Source organism: Phalangium opilio, unplaced genomic scaffold (genome assembly GCF_054372755.1).
Source record: "Phalangium opilio isolate 3A_F unplaced genomic scaffold, DU_Popi_V2 ptg000079l_1, whole genome shotgun sequence".
Taxonomy (NCBI): Eukaryota; Metazoa; Arthropoda; class Arachnida; order Opiliones; family Phalangiidae; genus Phalangium; species Phalangium opilio.
The window spans coordinates 4,522,501-4,535,908 of NW_028324187.1; the positions used below are offsets into that span (position 1 = coordinate 4,522,501).

At 34.1% G+C, this 13,408-nt stretch overlaps 1 protein-coding gene across 1 annotated transcript; it reads right to left on the reverse strand.

Moving 5' to 3' along the window:
• LOC149654299 (sodium-coupled monocarboxylate transporter 1-like) lies at positions 1 to 12,798 on the reverse strand. Its single transcript, XM_089845249.1, has 12 exons — positions 12,433 to 12,798; positions 10,406 to 10,471; positions 9,491 to 9,610; positions 9,274 to 9,428; positions 8,818 to 8,958; positions 8,608 to 8,746; positions 8,008 to 8,215; positions 7,789 to 7,946; positions 7,494 to 7,708; positions 7,298 to 7,407; positions 7,176 to 7,227; positions 1 to 100 (listed from the first exon to the last, which is right to left on the reverse strand). The coding sequence occupies exons 1-12, from the start codon at positions 12,796 to 12,798 to the stop codon at positions 1 to 3; spliced, it is 1,830 nt and encodes a 609-aa protein (XP_089701375.1).
• Between the last annotated feature and the right edge of the window lie 610 nt (positions 12,799 to 13,408).

The following is a 13,408-nucleotide window of genomic DNA, read 5'->3' on the forward strand; positions in this document are numbered from 1 at the left end:
TTACTTCTGGAGGACAGGTGACGTGGTAGTGCAATTTTTCCGTGTGGTAGCTTGACCTACTGTTGTAAATGGTATCAACCCTCCTTGTCTGAAAACTGTACTGAAAAATAATTATAGTTAACATAAGTGATAACAATTAAACAGTGGAGCTAGGCTCTGGAAAATAGTTTAAAATGCTGTCTGCTCCCGATTAAAGTCCAACAAGGCAAAATCATTTTGAGACGTTTCTTAGTTTAGTAATAGAAGTAAATTCAAATCCCCGCATTTTGAGAAGTTTCTTAGTTTAGTAATAGTAAATTCAACTAAATTTCTCAGAATTTCTTGAGAATTTGAGCACTTTTGTTTAATTCATTTTCATTTTAATCGAGAAATTACCGTTTACGCTTAATTTTTTAGAAGAGATTTGATTTTGGGGATTGCTCTGTTATTAGTGATGCGTTTCTAGTTACTTTAGCTACAAAGGATGTAGTTTTTTACTCGGTTTGGTTTAACAAATAGGGATCAACGACGCATCTTTCTAAAGAGCAGAAACAATTATTAAATGGCCTGGGCCGGTGTGTATATTTCTGGGAATTCGAACAATACCGTTACACGTAACGCCTCTGATTATTTCCAAGGTTCTTTATATGATATTGGATGCGAAGTATAAAAGGTTCAGTTGCCTTTCTCAAACCTTATTCTTTAAAGTTAGTGTAATTAAATTTGCGGATTAAACCTTAAAGTTTTTAAATTAAAATTTAAAGACATGCTTAAGAAAAAGTGGAATTTGTGCTTTGTTTGTTGGCTATATAAGGAGAAATTAAAATGTAAAATTTTGAGGCTTAACAGTACATATGAATTTGTTCTTGAAATTTGATAATATGGATTGAAAAGGTGTGAACAGGATGTGAAATGTCCATCAATAATGAAAGGGCGTATTTATTGGGCCACTTTGAGTCGAAAATGTTCTATGACATTTTTCCGTCCGAGCCACTGTTTTCAAGTTATGATTGGAGTAATTTACGGATGACCCCTTAAATTTAATTAAGAAATTGAAAGACAGCGCTAATTTAATGAAGGGGTCATCCCTAAAATATTCAAATCATAACTCGAAAACCGTGGCTCGGACGGCAAAATGTCATAGAACATTTTCGACTCAAAATGGCCCAATAAATACGCCCTTTCATTATTGATGGACTTTTCACAAACATCCTGATGGTGTGAATAACGCCTAGTTTCCTACATTTTATAGGCATTTACATGTTCATGTAGCTATTTAGTAACTGCGATGCTGTTATGTCACATCACTTGTTGCAGCTTTTTTCCCGCATAAACTGTATGATAATCTAACGCAACAAACATCCAAATTACGCAGAGATATTATCTGGAAAGTATTATCTCTGGTTTGAGAGTGGAAATAGGCGTGATTGCGTCGCGTGCCAGCCCGGTTATTGCGTGTTGAATTTTAGGCGAATTCTTTATTATTGTTGTCAGAATTATGCAATGCACCGATTATGCGTTGAATAAAATATATATCGGATTATAAAGAACCTCAAATCCTCTCTTACGACATCTATTAACCATTAGATTAAACGTCAACGGAATTTATTAGAAAATAAAATGGACCTACACGCATATTTGTTTTTTTGTAATAATCAGATGCATTTGAATTTTTTAGGGAAGGTTTTTTCTTAATGAAATAGTGAAATATTAAATAAAATCTTTCATATTAATAAGAAAATTTGTATTTTTGAACATTTTATCAATTTCGTGAAGAAAATAGAAAAACTGACCTACAACTGCTGGGGTTAAGTTCAATGTTAAAGCCAGTTTTAATATTATATAATATAATTTATTTATTTAAATTAAATTAATTTCATCTGAAGGTTTTTGCTTTAATTCTACTTATATTAAGAAAGGTTTAAAATTGAACACTGCATAAATAGTAAATAATTAAAATTGAAAGCCTTTTACGTTAGAAGTTTAGCCCAGATTTTTGGTACTAGCTCCATGATATCACTTCACACCTGTCTACTCTTTGTGTACCGAATCTTATATGCAAAAGGAATGTGTATATATATAATATTGCATGACACACCGTCCATATAACAGCGGTGTGACTCAGGTTAGTCAGCTCGAGACTTCAACTAGACGCTAGCCCCCTTAATTTCAAGTTAGCGTGACCATTCTGAAGGTTACAGGTACGATTAAAGAGTCCGGTAAAGGACCCGGACACCCGGTTAACCAAGCATTTGAGATTTATTAAGGTTTTATATTGAAGATAGGCTTGATACTATGGCCGTTTGAAATTATTGTGCCTTTGTTTCTTTATTTTTCTCCTGGTAGCGTTTTCCCCCTTTTCGTATAGTCAGCGTATTTATTACGATGCCAAGTTCCGTCGGTTACAAATATCTGAGTCATTTATCATGATCGTTTGATTTGTCTGTGGGTGTATAATTAATAGTTCCAAAATTATTCAACGAGAATTGTTTTCCTGTCGGTTCATATGATATATAGTTTGTTATTATATTTAAATATTTCACCCAATTATTATGGATCTCTTTAAATGTAGTGTTTTTAATATTATTAGCTAAGGTACCCAACGGTTTAAAAAGGAACTGAAAATTGGGAAGAAATTCCTGTATATGAAGACGACAATTAGTCTATGGTCTCACTTAAAACCTGCATGATGTTAATTGTTTTTTAGGAAATTAATATTTAATAGCATATTTAATAAAACTATGCTATGTTAGCTGAAATGTTACAAGTTTAGAGTAAACGTTCTTAACGGCTTAATAACAAGGGGTTCGCAGACCCAACCTTGAGGAAATAAAATCATCCTTTAGTTTTAACAGAAGTAAGATGCGACTAGAAGTAAAGAGCTCTAGCATTGGTAGTAGATCCTGGCACTAGTGAACAAATTTGAGGATTTTAAGCCGCTTCCATTGCGCCTACACTAGAGAGAAAAAATTGGTCGAGTTCCAAAGAATTTCCTACCCCCTTACCCTCAACCTTAAGCCGCGGAACACGGACGCCTGTGCTTGAATCTAGTTCAGCCGTCTACCGCCGCGAGCGTCTCACGTTTTGGAGGGAGAATTCAGAAACCGCTACCAGAGGGCTAACCGTTGGTGGGTTATCAAGAATATTCACTTTCGCCAAGTGAAGAATTTGGTTAGCTCAGTACTTCTAGTCTCATCTCACTTCTGGTGTTAATTATTGAAATAAAAAAGGTAAAATGTTTCGAGCCTAGTTTAGAACGTTCTTAACGGTTTAATGGCTAGGGGTTCGCGGACCCAACCTTGAGGAACTGAAACCTTCCCATAGATTTTCTGATATCAATCATGAATTTTGGTCAAATTTGGTAAGGAATTTTGACTCTGCATAAAGATTAAATAAATAAATAAATACACAAACAAACCATTTTCTCAAATAGTTTTCCTGGAAAACCCCAAAAGGGTAATTAATTTTATTATGCTATTCTCGTTTTGAGGGTTAGGGTTAAGCACTCTAGTATTTAGGTTTAGATCTCAATCTATCATGAGAAGACTGCGATATTTCGAGTAAATAATCGTATTTCACCAGAAAAACGTCTGGCGTGACGATACATTTTTTTCTCTTCACGGCTCACCAGGTCGTGAGGGTAATAAATTGAATTTATAAAGATTTTCAAAAGCGCAATAATCGAATCAAGAAAGTTTTCTTTGCCACTTTATCGGTATAGTTATCTTTAAACGTAATAGAGTGACTTTATTAATCGGATCGCAGCTTTTAAGCGGACACGAAGAATTGGTTTAATACTACCAAGAAAAACAAGGCTCTTGTTGTAGTTGTTGAAGAATAGGGAGCTAACAGTTCTGACCCTGAAACGTCACATCCTTCTATCTCTTACTGAAGTTTCATCCCCCCTAACGGTTGGAAACAGTATTCTACGCGCTAAAATGCCAACCAGAGGGGGCTGCGTGACGTCAGTCTATTTCTTCACCCCAGCCAGTTGTTAGCTCCCTATAATGGTTACGTTTTTCTTTAATATACGATGTAAAGTGTCGTGAGATTTTAAAACGGGGTCTTTTTAGATCAGCTTTATTTGCTTATTTATAATTGTACAACAGATGTGTTGCATCTATGAAAACTTTGCTGGAAACACCGGAGTAATAATTAGGTTAAAATATTCTCTTAGGAAATATATAGTTTTTCATTGCCGCTAACTAATTTGTTTTCCAAGCTACACGATGTTCAAGGTTATATTGGAACCAAATAATCCATCTAAACAATCCGAATTTCTGTTCAAAATTAAAATTGCGAAACTGTATAGCTTTACTATATTCACGCGATAATAAAATAGATTCATACGCGGTTTCTTTAGGCTTAACTCTCTTTAATTTTTATTCCGCCGGATATAATTATTCGATCGAATGACAGATTAAACAAATTTAGGATTAGGGTTCCGGTATTGTTTTGAGTGCGATGTTGCCGGTCGCCAATTCTTTATACACATATATTAGAAAAAAAAAGGGAAAATGTTGTTACGTTTATATATTCAAAAGCATTTAGTTCCACTTACAAAATGCATTTATAAAAGGTTATTGTCTGGCAATCAATAACAATATAATTGTATTGGTAAAGCAGTTTTTGACGTTTTTAACACGCTCGTACGTGAATATTTTTCGTAATTCAAGGTTTTATCTGTAAGCCAAAAACATTAAAAATAACCAGTGTTTATTAGTAACAAAATTATATTAAATTTTCGAAATTTTTCTATCGCCAGAATTCAAGAAGTGATACTCTTTCAAATGCAGTTTTCAGACGTTCACCAGGAGACCATGCTACTTGGTATACTGCAATTTGTCTGCAAAGTAGCCCGGCTTCCTGGTGTAAATGGTATCAATCCTCTTTGTCAGAAAACTATGGATACTTATTGACATAACGGTATCAATATTTAGAATATATAATTGAAGTGTTCATGCGAACCCCAAGTACATCGTCCTTACTATATACTTAAGAATAATTGCAATATAAATTTTTGAAGTTTTATTAACGGATGAATAGACAACTTGAAATTTTATTTAAAGTTAAATTATCTATTCTTTTCTTTTATGTGAGTCATATCTCCTACAACAATTATATAAGCCTATGAAGCGGGTATTCATAGTTGATTTTCTTACGTTCAACTTAACTGGCTAGTAACTTCTTTGTTTGACTACAGGTGGACTTAATTTCCGTTTCACTTTTACCTAGTATTGTCGTTGGACGTTTTTAACCAAATCGGTAGACTCATCGCGGTCGGTATCAAAAGCGCCTATTTTTATAAAAATCTACGGTTGTATGTAATTTGCCGTATTTTCCTGGTCGCGATGAGGTGTTTTACCCACAGATAGTATTTTTTTTACAAGTAATAATAAAAGTAACCTTGATAATTTGAAAACACTTTTTGCCCACTATATTTTATCAACTTTAATTTGCAGTAGGTTCTAAAGTACAGCGGAAGGTTACTATATGCTATGCAATTTATATTAAAAACTAGCCAATGACAACTCAACTTGACTTGCATTGAAGTCCTATATTTCCAAAAATGAAATATTTTTAAATACGAAAGTGCATGGGAGTATGATATTAAAACATAACTGAAAACTGCTTAAAACTAATTACAATGAATACAACTGCGTCATTATTAAAATGTGGGAAAACTGAACTGACCCAACAATACGACTCCTTTTCTACTCCTCCCTGGTTTTATATAGACTTTAATAGTCAGATAGACAGCCCAGCGCCATCTATTTATCGTAGCTTGAACTATAGAAAGGACATGACGTAATTTTGAAATTGTAGGGAGCACTTTTTGAAATGGTTTTTTTAGCTATTGTTAAAGAGAGCAGTTACTGGGAAGCCTTTTATTCTCTTGTTTTTTATATTGCTTTAAAACGTTTGATCCGATTTAAGCGGACTTCTACGAAATATTTGGACTGCAGGTTTAACAAACATGCATGCGTCATTAAATGATATGATGCATTCGTTATAATTTTATTTCTAAACAAAGTTTGCAAGCTGTGGGAAATTTTGGGGTAAAACCGATTCTTTTTAACCTTTTACCATAAGTCTATTATCAGTGAAATTAAACGACTTTGACTGAACAATTCAGTGGCAGCACCAAGGATAGCGTACGTTAGCCCAAAGTCAGTTTGATTTTTGAACTCTGTTCACTAATGACATCCTAAGATAACTTCTCTTTATTTTAATTTTTGCTAATAGTGAGTTTATAAATAACTAACAGTAAAGGGACTCTGCATTGCCCGTCAAAACATTGTTGTTGCTTTTCAAGCCAACATTTAAAAATATCGACATTAAAAGAAATAAAGACCTTCTATAGGATATACGGAACTATTATACCAAATATTATGGAAATTAGTTGAAACCCACGAACTTCATTCCATAAAGTATGCCTAGGTTTTACCTCTTTCACGTTTGTATAAACTCGAGTTTCGCGCGGTTTTTATTGTATTTTCTACGGAAATGTTTTAAAGTGACATCTACATTAGTTGATCTCAAATATCTTGATTATTTCAAATAATTGTTTACTAATTTTTTAATTAAAAAGCAAAGTGAGATAATTTATTTTTAAATTTAATTCATTATACATAATCGATTTCACGATAGAAAATAAAATGCTCCTAGATGACAGGAAATACTTTGAATCAATTAGGATCCCTATAATATGTAAGAAACAAACCAGCGGTTAAATTAAAAAATACTAGATTTGAAATTGAGGATAATTTTCTTGATTTGAGTGACATGAAGGTTTGATGGCCAATGGTTGGAAGCCCATATCTCCGCAACTAAATGTAGTAGACCCTGACACATTCCACTTAGTTTGAACTTAAGAATATTCATATGCAATATTATTAATATTTTTTTAAAATAATAACACTATGTTCGCAACGTAACATGTTTTATTATCCTATTAATGTTTAAGTACAAAGATGTAGAAATATGAAAAAAATATTGCGCTCCAAAATATTTAAAATAGTTCGACGTCTTCCCCTGATTCATTTCGTCTAAACAAATAAAATTCTTGATTAGTGATTAAAATATATAAAATTAATCAACTCTTATCAAATTTAGTATTAGTAAACACTACGCCTATTACTCGCATTTGTAATTCTTAATTTTATAGTAGAACTACGAGATAAAGATTATCTTACCGTTTCTTTTTCGTAAAATTCACTGATGCACTTTTGGACTTCCTAACAAGACCTAGTAATTAAAAAAAAATACCGAAATTGTTTAAGTTTAGTTGGATGTAAAGGTTGAAATAGATACTTACGTGGAATATTAGATAATTCGGAAAATGTTATGCCCATTAGTAAAGCCACGAAAAAACCTAATGGCATGTACCACATGAAAGATATTTTGTAGAAACTCATCAGTGTACTGCTGCAAAAATAGAAAATACAATTAAATCCACAAAGTTTAATCATTCTCTTCAGATTTCATTCTAATTCTGATTAGATCAAACTTACCTCTCTGAACTGTGCTCAATTTGAAACGTATTGTTTGAATAACTGAATGATTGTGAAGTGTTTGAAGTGTGCGAGGACAATTCCCAATAATCCCCCTCGCATTCGTTAGTGGAGAGATCCAACGTGGCATACTTTGGTCGCACGACGTATAAAGCACTTCCAATAATCAACCAAGAGTTGAATAACATGGCAGTAGCGAGGCCAACAAGGCAAGCCTATAAATCACAACATCAATATCAATATCTGGGTTCCCTTCGAAACTGTTACGAATAGTTATCAGGTATATTTTTTGTACCTTCTTCGTTAGCCTTTTGTAGAATAAAACCAGAAACGCTATTCCTATTAATGGTCCTTGAAGAATTCCTCCGCTGAAGCTAATTGCTTTAACACCATTGTCACCCATAAGTGGTAAAATGAAACTGAATATCGTACAGATTCCACCGAAAGCGAAACCTTAAAAAAGTGAACAATTTGAAACAATGAACAAAGATATTATAATAGAAAAAATACTTACTTAACCCCATGCAGATTTTGACTGAGAGATCGTCTCTTTGCGTTAATTTTGGAAATAAGGGCTTCAAGAAGTCCTCTAATGCAAGAGCAGCGAATGCGTTAATGAAAGATGAGAATGTACTTAGAGATGCGCTGATGATTCCGGAAATGGCAACTCCTTTAAGAATGGGGTAGTGATAGAACAGATCTCCAATGGCGTATACGAACAACTACACAATGATCGTGTGTGATTATCTTAATATGTACAATTAGGCCTAGTAAGTTAACCCATCGTAGAATGAATCTTTTCACACATACATAATATTTGAACGGTCGCCGGTAAGTGACAAAATTTATCGTGTAAGTTACTATTTAAATTTGGTAATTAGAAGTAATTTAAGGTTAAACATGTAGGAAATGAGGGTAAATTACCATTTTATAAATAGGTAAATTACTGACGACTCTAGGCTTACCGAATATGTCTAAAATTGTTGTCGTTTCATTCACACCTTAACGAGTTTAATTACCACACCAATTTTAACAGATTTTAGCCTGGGAGAGTGGCGCTAGTTACGTTAACAAAATTTATAATTACGTTAAATGATAATTCAACAACTCTTACTTGATCTATTCTCTTAACTCCGGTATGGTCGGATATGTTTAATGGGTTACATTGGCCGTAACACATATAAAGCATGGAACCGGCCACCATGACGGTGAATCCAACTAAAGCCTTGATGATGCCGGACAAAACAACGGAACTGAATTATAATTATAAAATATTATTGTTAACTCATAACGGGATAAAGAACACTTTTCATCTTAGATTTACTTTCTGGCCACTGTAGTTGTCCTGGATGCTAATACTCTTTGTAAAATGGCTTGACTAATTAGGAAAGAATCCAAAGCCCATAATATTCCAATCACGATAACCGGCCAAATTGAGTAACGGATATTATCACTTTCATTCCAACTGAAAGGGTTTGATTTATTATGTAATTAGGATAGTAATTAGGGATCAGTTTAACATTAATTTTTCAATAGAATTAAGATTAGTTCATTATTCATTGGCTGTTTTGAGTCAGAAAGAAACCTTTCTTATCAAAACAATAAGTATTTACTATTTAGCATCATGGTTCTTACTAAAAGACCGGTGAACAAAGACTTAGAAACTAGAGACCATGCAAATTAGGTTACAACAATAGGCTAAAGCTATATATGCTCCGACGCTCTTATTACATCCGTTTCTGCTTACTATTATTTACCGTGTAACTAGTACGTTACTTACTGTATAGCAGTTAGGAATCCGTTATCTACAGACTTCGAAAACGCGTCACCTAAACTTCCACTTCGTAGTCCGCCTTGAATTATTACCATTAACAGGGCAACCATGAGTAAAATACACTGTATTACGTCAGTCCACACCACAGTTCGGAACCCACCCTATAATTCGAAGTAGTTTAGTTAAAACCTCAAGTTCAAAATAATAATAAGTGTTCATTTACCAAAGAACTGTAAGCGGTGCATACAAATCCAAGAACTAAAGTTGTCACCCGAGTGTCAAACGGTGTCAATGTGGTGAGAGAAATGGCTGGAAGGTATAGAACCAATCCCATGTAGAAAATCTAAGTTATCAAAGGTGCAAGAGTAGATCAACAACAGAGACAGCAAACTATGAGCCTTTTACAAACACTTTAATAAATAACTTGTAAAAGTGACACTTAAAGCAAGATGTCATTGAAAATTTTGGACTCAAAATGACCCATAGAACAACCCACAATAATTCTCTCCAACCACCCTTTGTGGAACACAATGCACATGTTTTGAACTCGTCATAGATGACAGGCAGTTGTTACACGCCTTTTAGGAGTTGGCCTAGACTAAGATTTTCTGAAAATTGGCTCCTGAATGTCAGACCTACAACAGAAGGTCTTACTGAAGACCTTACTTTGTCAATGTCAAGAACTCGCGACAAAGAAAACGGATAACTGAAACGTACTCCTCGTTAGCTAAAACGCCATACTATATACGCGTGTCTATCCCTAGTGCTGATGTACCGTAGCTCATGGTATTTTGAGTTTGTGGAAGGCAACCTAGGACTGCTAGTTTTAGTAGATAATAATCCACCCAGGGCACAGATAAGTTTAAATTATACCCCTCCTACGCGCACAAAAATAGCCACTAAAAATTTCGCCTCTTTGTACCATTCTATAGTATGCATAATTGCCCATGCACTTCTAAAAGTTGTTCGTCGTAATGCATTACAGTAAAATAAAATGGGTTAAAAACAGTAAACGCAAACGATAATTTAGTTTTTCTACATAACTTTACCTGTACTATTATAATTGAAGAACTAAGAAACAAAAAATATATTTACATGCTCTAAACTATCCCAACGGTGTAAATAGTTTTGACCTTACCTTATTGATCATATAAATGAAGGAAAATATGCGTCTCACACAGCCGTCAAACCTCTCTTCGAAGAGCTGTGGAAATTAATTAAAGTAAATAACTTGTAAAGATTTCACGGAATATAGGCCTACAATATTTTTCAATTAGAAAAATGTAAACAACCCAAATTTAATGAAAACGCGTTGCATTTCATAAGTGCAGCTCCTTCAATATGAAAAATAGAAGACTTACTAACAAGGTATAATCGGGGTCACTCAATACAAAGGTAAAATGTTTTGTATATTCCAGGAGACCATTAAGGCTTCGTTTCAAGCAAACATTAGTAACGGATAGTGCAGAATAATAACTTGTTTTACCATAAATTTATATGATATATTCTATATAAAGTGTGACACTTCTTTAACTTTGAAACGTCACAGACCTACAGAGAGCTAATTTGATAACAACTTAAAATTTGATTACACGGGGTTTAAGTTCACCTCAGTATTTTGTCAAGAAAATCTGTAATGTTTCGACCTACGTCACTTCACGACTAGCGTTACACTTATGGAACATATCTTATGTTCAACGCGGATTTTCTCTTTAAATTCGTCGGCAAGTAACGATGTTGCCTTTATTTAGACAGTCACACCAAATTGAAGTTTTTCCCAATAATATAAGGTTTGGTGCGAGAATCGCGTTGAAAATATGAGAAACGCTATCACGAGGTGGCGCGTGAATAACCAGCGATTCATCAATATTGTTATGTAAGAGAAGGGTTGTTGTTTACTTTCTAAATAGAGGTAATGGACTTCTGATATTCTGATAATACGCCGCAGTTTTCTTGTCATTAAATTGCCTACTAATAATAGACCCCGGGAAAACATTACGTAAACATGCACGAGATTGTTGACTTCAACTACGGATTGGACTTATTTAGCCTACGCTAATTGCTTTGCAATTTACAGTTGAGATAAAGTTCCAAAGAAGTTGTGGCGGCAAAGTTTAGATTGTAAATGAACGGGGCTTGGCGTGCTTGACTTACTATAAACAATCCAGGTTCTCTGTTAAGGTAGGCCTACCCGAAATATACTAGAGCGTATAAATGTATTATCTTGCGTATGTTTAGGCCTACCAGGTAGCAAAGATCAAGAATCTGGGTTGGGTTGTTGTATTTTGGAAGCTAACATTCGGTTTTTACGTAACATCTAAACTCTGGTGTATTTGGTACAATTTTGGATTAAAAATTCAGTCTGTTTACAAATTTCATCTAAAATTGGAACGACCCAAACACTGGTATCAAACAGTTACAACTATCTACAATATAGAAGTTTATCATTAAACTTCATATAACTTTTCTCCTAAGAACTAAGCCTAATTTTACGAAGAAAAGTATCTGTTCGTACTTCAGTGAGAATTATTGATCTAGCTATAGAATTAATTCAGTTCACGAAGTTCCTATTTGACAATAAGTGATAGGACACGCGTGTTGTGCTTTGCAAGGACGAGAGACTGTACTATACGTAAACGATCCAGTGAAAGCCTACCCTACTCTAATGCTTTTGGGCTTCGCGTCAGCTGAAGTCGGACTCCCGGCGAGTTAAGCATTCACAGTTATTGAGTAGCTCAGAAAAACAACGCTCCCAGAAAGGAAGGCGTGCGAACGCGTACAATGACGCTTCGCTTGAAGAAAAATATTATATAATAAATGTTGTAGCGAAATCCGAGCTTCTTGCTACCCCAATTTATAACATAGATTGTGATGCGTTTAAAGTTAATTCTACCTTAATTTAAATTGTTGTTCGTGGCATTTCAAGAAAGTTTGCCTTAAATTGCCTTACTTAGTCGAAATGCCAAGACACTGATTATGATCATGATCCATTTAAAGTTAATTCTGGGTCAATTTAAGTTCCATGAAATTATCCTTCATGGTATTTTAATCCAGTAAATCTTTTGGCTTTCTTTGTCGAAATGCCAAGAATTACGTACGAACAAAGTTTATTTTAAAGTTATTTGTGTCATGGGGTAAGAATGGTCTAGAAAACGCATCTATTACCTGAAATACACTGACGTACGGTGAACTCCTGTAGATAGGTACGATGGTAAACGCGATGGCAATTGTCGCCAAACAGTCACTTAAATACGCGATCGAGTATTGCACACCGTATAAATACATTTCACCTGTAGTTGTTGTCAAAGAATAGGCCGAAATTGACGTAGCTCCTATTGAGAACGCGGCCGGTATAACCGAAAGTCCACGACTGGCCAAAAGAAATTCGGCCAATTTTCCACCGGAACAATTGATATTTTGATTTCGTCTTTTGAAATATATACTTAAACCTATGAATAACAGAAGTATCGTCAAAACAAATACGTAATCTGGCCATTGCAAGACTGTCTTTTCTGTTAGAGTAATTGACATATTAGACTTAACTGTACGAATGCCGAACTACTAATAGTAGCTTCATGCCTCTTGCCTTACTCGGGTGTCAGAACTACGCAAAGTTTCACGGAGGTAATTTATTTTTTTTTATTTTCGCTTTTCTCTTTCCCGGAGGACGCCGCTATGTACCAAGGTTATTAGAATATAATGAAGAGGCTGGCGCACTTTCGTCATTATACCTTATACCAGTTTTCCTTGAGTTAATTAGTATAAATCATTTTCGAGAGCCGAGAAATATGTTTTAGCGCTTTCGTTCCACTTAATGAAACCTAATTTGAAATACTGGGAAAATTAACTTAATTAAACTTGTATTCTTTATATATCACGCTTGATAAATTAATTGGATTGAATTATAATAAAAAAATTAAGAACACTTAACTTTCAATTACTTGTACAATCTTAAAATTTATTATTTTTTTTATTTATTTATACCACACTCGATAAAGTATAACCGTCTTTAAGATTAAGTGGCTTTAATTATAATTAAAAGTTAACACCACTTTTACTTTCAATTAAATGTACAAACTTAAAATTTAATATAAAATTTCAACTCTGAAAGTAGGACAAAATTAATTGGAAAAATGTGTCA